Genomic DNA, 1652 nt, shown 5'->3' with positions numbered 1-1652 from the left:
ACCTTTAGTAACCCGATGCTGCTCTAGGGGCGGGGACTTGTGTCCACAGTAACAGCTGGTGCCTCGCAAGGCCTGACTCACAGCAGGTGCTTGTTAACGTGGTGCAGCCACAGGGGGAGTAGTCAAGTCAAACGAGGTCAGAGCAGTAAAGGCATAGAGAGAAGTGACTGAGTCATTTTTCTTTAGAGACAAAATGGGTAGTGATGCCACATACCAAGAATGAGATTATGAGACATAAATGATGTGATAGAAAGATATTAATTTGGGGACGTTAACTTTAAGCTACACGTGGAATTGTGGGAAGATCCGGGAGGAGGCAGTACCTGTGTGTCAGGATGACGTCATGGGCCTGGCGTGAAGCATGCGCCCAGGGCCCTGTTCCATGGTAGATTACGTGAGAGAGAGAACCAGCTACCAACATTTGAAGTCTTAGTAATTTTTCTGTCTGTTTCTAATCAGTTGAAAATACTATTTTAGAATAAGTCTTCCGCTTTAGCCCTGCCACCTAGTGCGGTGCCCTGTCCACAGCTAGCGCTTAAGTTTGTTGAAGGTGGGAACATTCCTGCCTTAAGAAACTGCTAAGAGAAGTTAGGAAATATGTAATTACCCAGGGGCTCATTGTACAGTCTTAACTGAATCAGCTTAACGGTAACCTTGTAGAAATGGCCAAATGTGACTGTGTACATTGAGCTTTGTCTTCACACTTATTTCCTTGCAAGAAAGAAATGACGGGGCGAGCCAGAGCCAGAGCGAGAGGGCGGGCTCGGGGCCAGGAGACTGCACCGCACGTGGGCGCTGTGGTGAGTGGCTGGTCGCCTTCCTGCTGCGGGAGGGCCCTAGGAGACAGAACCTGTTGTTAAACCTTGAGCAGCTTCGGCTGGCCTGTCAACAACGAGTTTAAAACCGTGCCCTACAAAGGAGGCCGGAAATCACCAGAAGGAGCATGCCCCCTTTCTCAAGGGCGTGAGAAGCCGGTTCTTAACTTTCACTGGTGACCCTTCCTGAAGAAATCTTCCAAATAAAATATTTGATTTCTGCTTTAGATCAGTTTGGATTGAATGCCTTAGACTTGTTTAAGACTAGTTATTTCAGATCTGTAATCTCTTGACATAAAAAGAATGCTCTTCTTTATTTGCATATAACTGCAGAGTCAGCCACCTGGCTATCCTCAGCCTAGACCTCAGCAGCCGCCAGCAGAGGGGGAATTGGTTGGCCGTGGTCGGCAGAGGGGACCAGTAGGAGCAACAGCCAAATCACAAGGTGAAGGGAGGGAGAGTAAAGAGCCTTCGCACGTGTGTGTGAGGTGTCGTGTGAGACGTGAAACGGTAACCAGTGTACAAACTCGAAATAAAAAGGTCCTAGTAGTCCTTTGAAGGATACAGGGTCCCTCTCAAACTGTGTAGCCTGCTGCTGTGGGGAGGGCCACCAGGCTTCTCTACCCCCTACAGATGGACAAGAGTATGTCCAGTCCAAGCCATCACGAGGCAGTTAAATTCTAAACTGGCCGTGAGCTTTTTACAACACATTAATATGCCATTTTAGAACATGCTCTTGACATCTTTATGATTGCCAATGCTGGATCAAGTTTAACATTCATAACTTTGGTGCATAAAATACATTTTCACACGTGCTGTATTGGTTCACCCTGATTC

The 1652-nt window shown here is 47.5% G+C and overlaps 1 protein-coding gene across 1 annotated transcript in view; it reads left to right on the top strand.

Annotated features, from left to right (window-relative positions):
- The first annotated feature begins 725 nt into the window (after positions 1-725).
- PIWIL1 (piwi like RNA-mediated gene silencing 1) overlaps positions 726-1652 on the top strand; it is a 23193-nt gene continuing 22266 nt past the window's right edge. The window contains exons 1-2 of the mRNA XM_011371390.1: positions 726-797; positions 1149-1260. Coding sequence (XP_011369692.1) covers positions 726-797; positions 1149-1260 — 184 coding nt within the window. The remainder of the gene's footprint in view (positions 798-1148; positions 1261-1652) is intronic.

Source organism: Pteropus vampyrus, unplaced genomic scaffold (assembly GCF_000151845.1).
Source record: "Pteropus vampyrus isolate Shadow unplaced genomic scaffold, Pvam_2.0 Scaffold189, whole genome shotgun sequence".
Lineage (NCBI taxonomy): Eukaryota > Metazoa > Chordata > Mammalia > Chiroptera > Pteropodidae > Pteropus > Pteropus vampyrus.
This window is presented reverse-complemented; position numbering and strand designations above follow the sequence as displayed.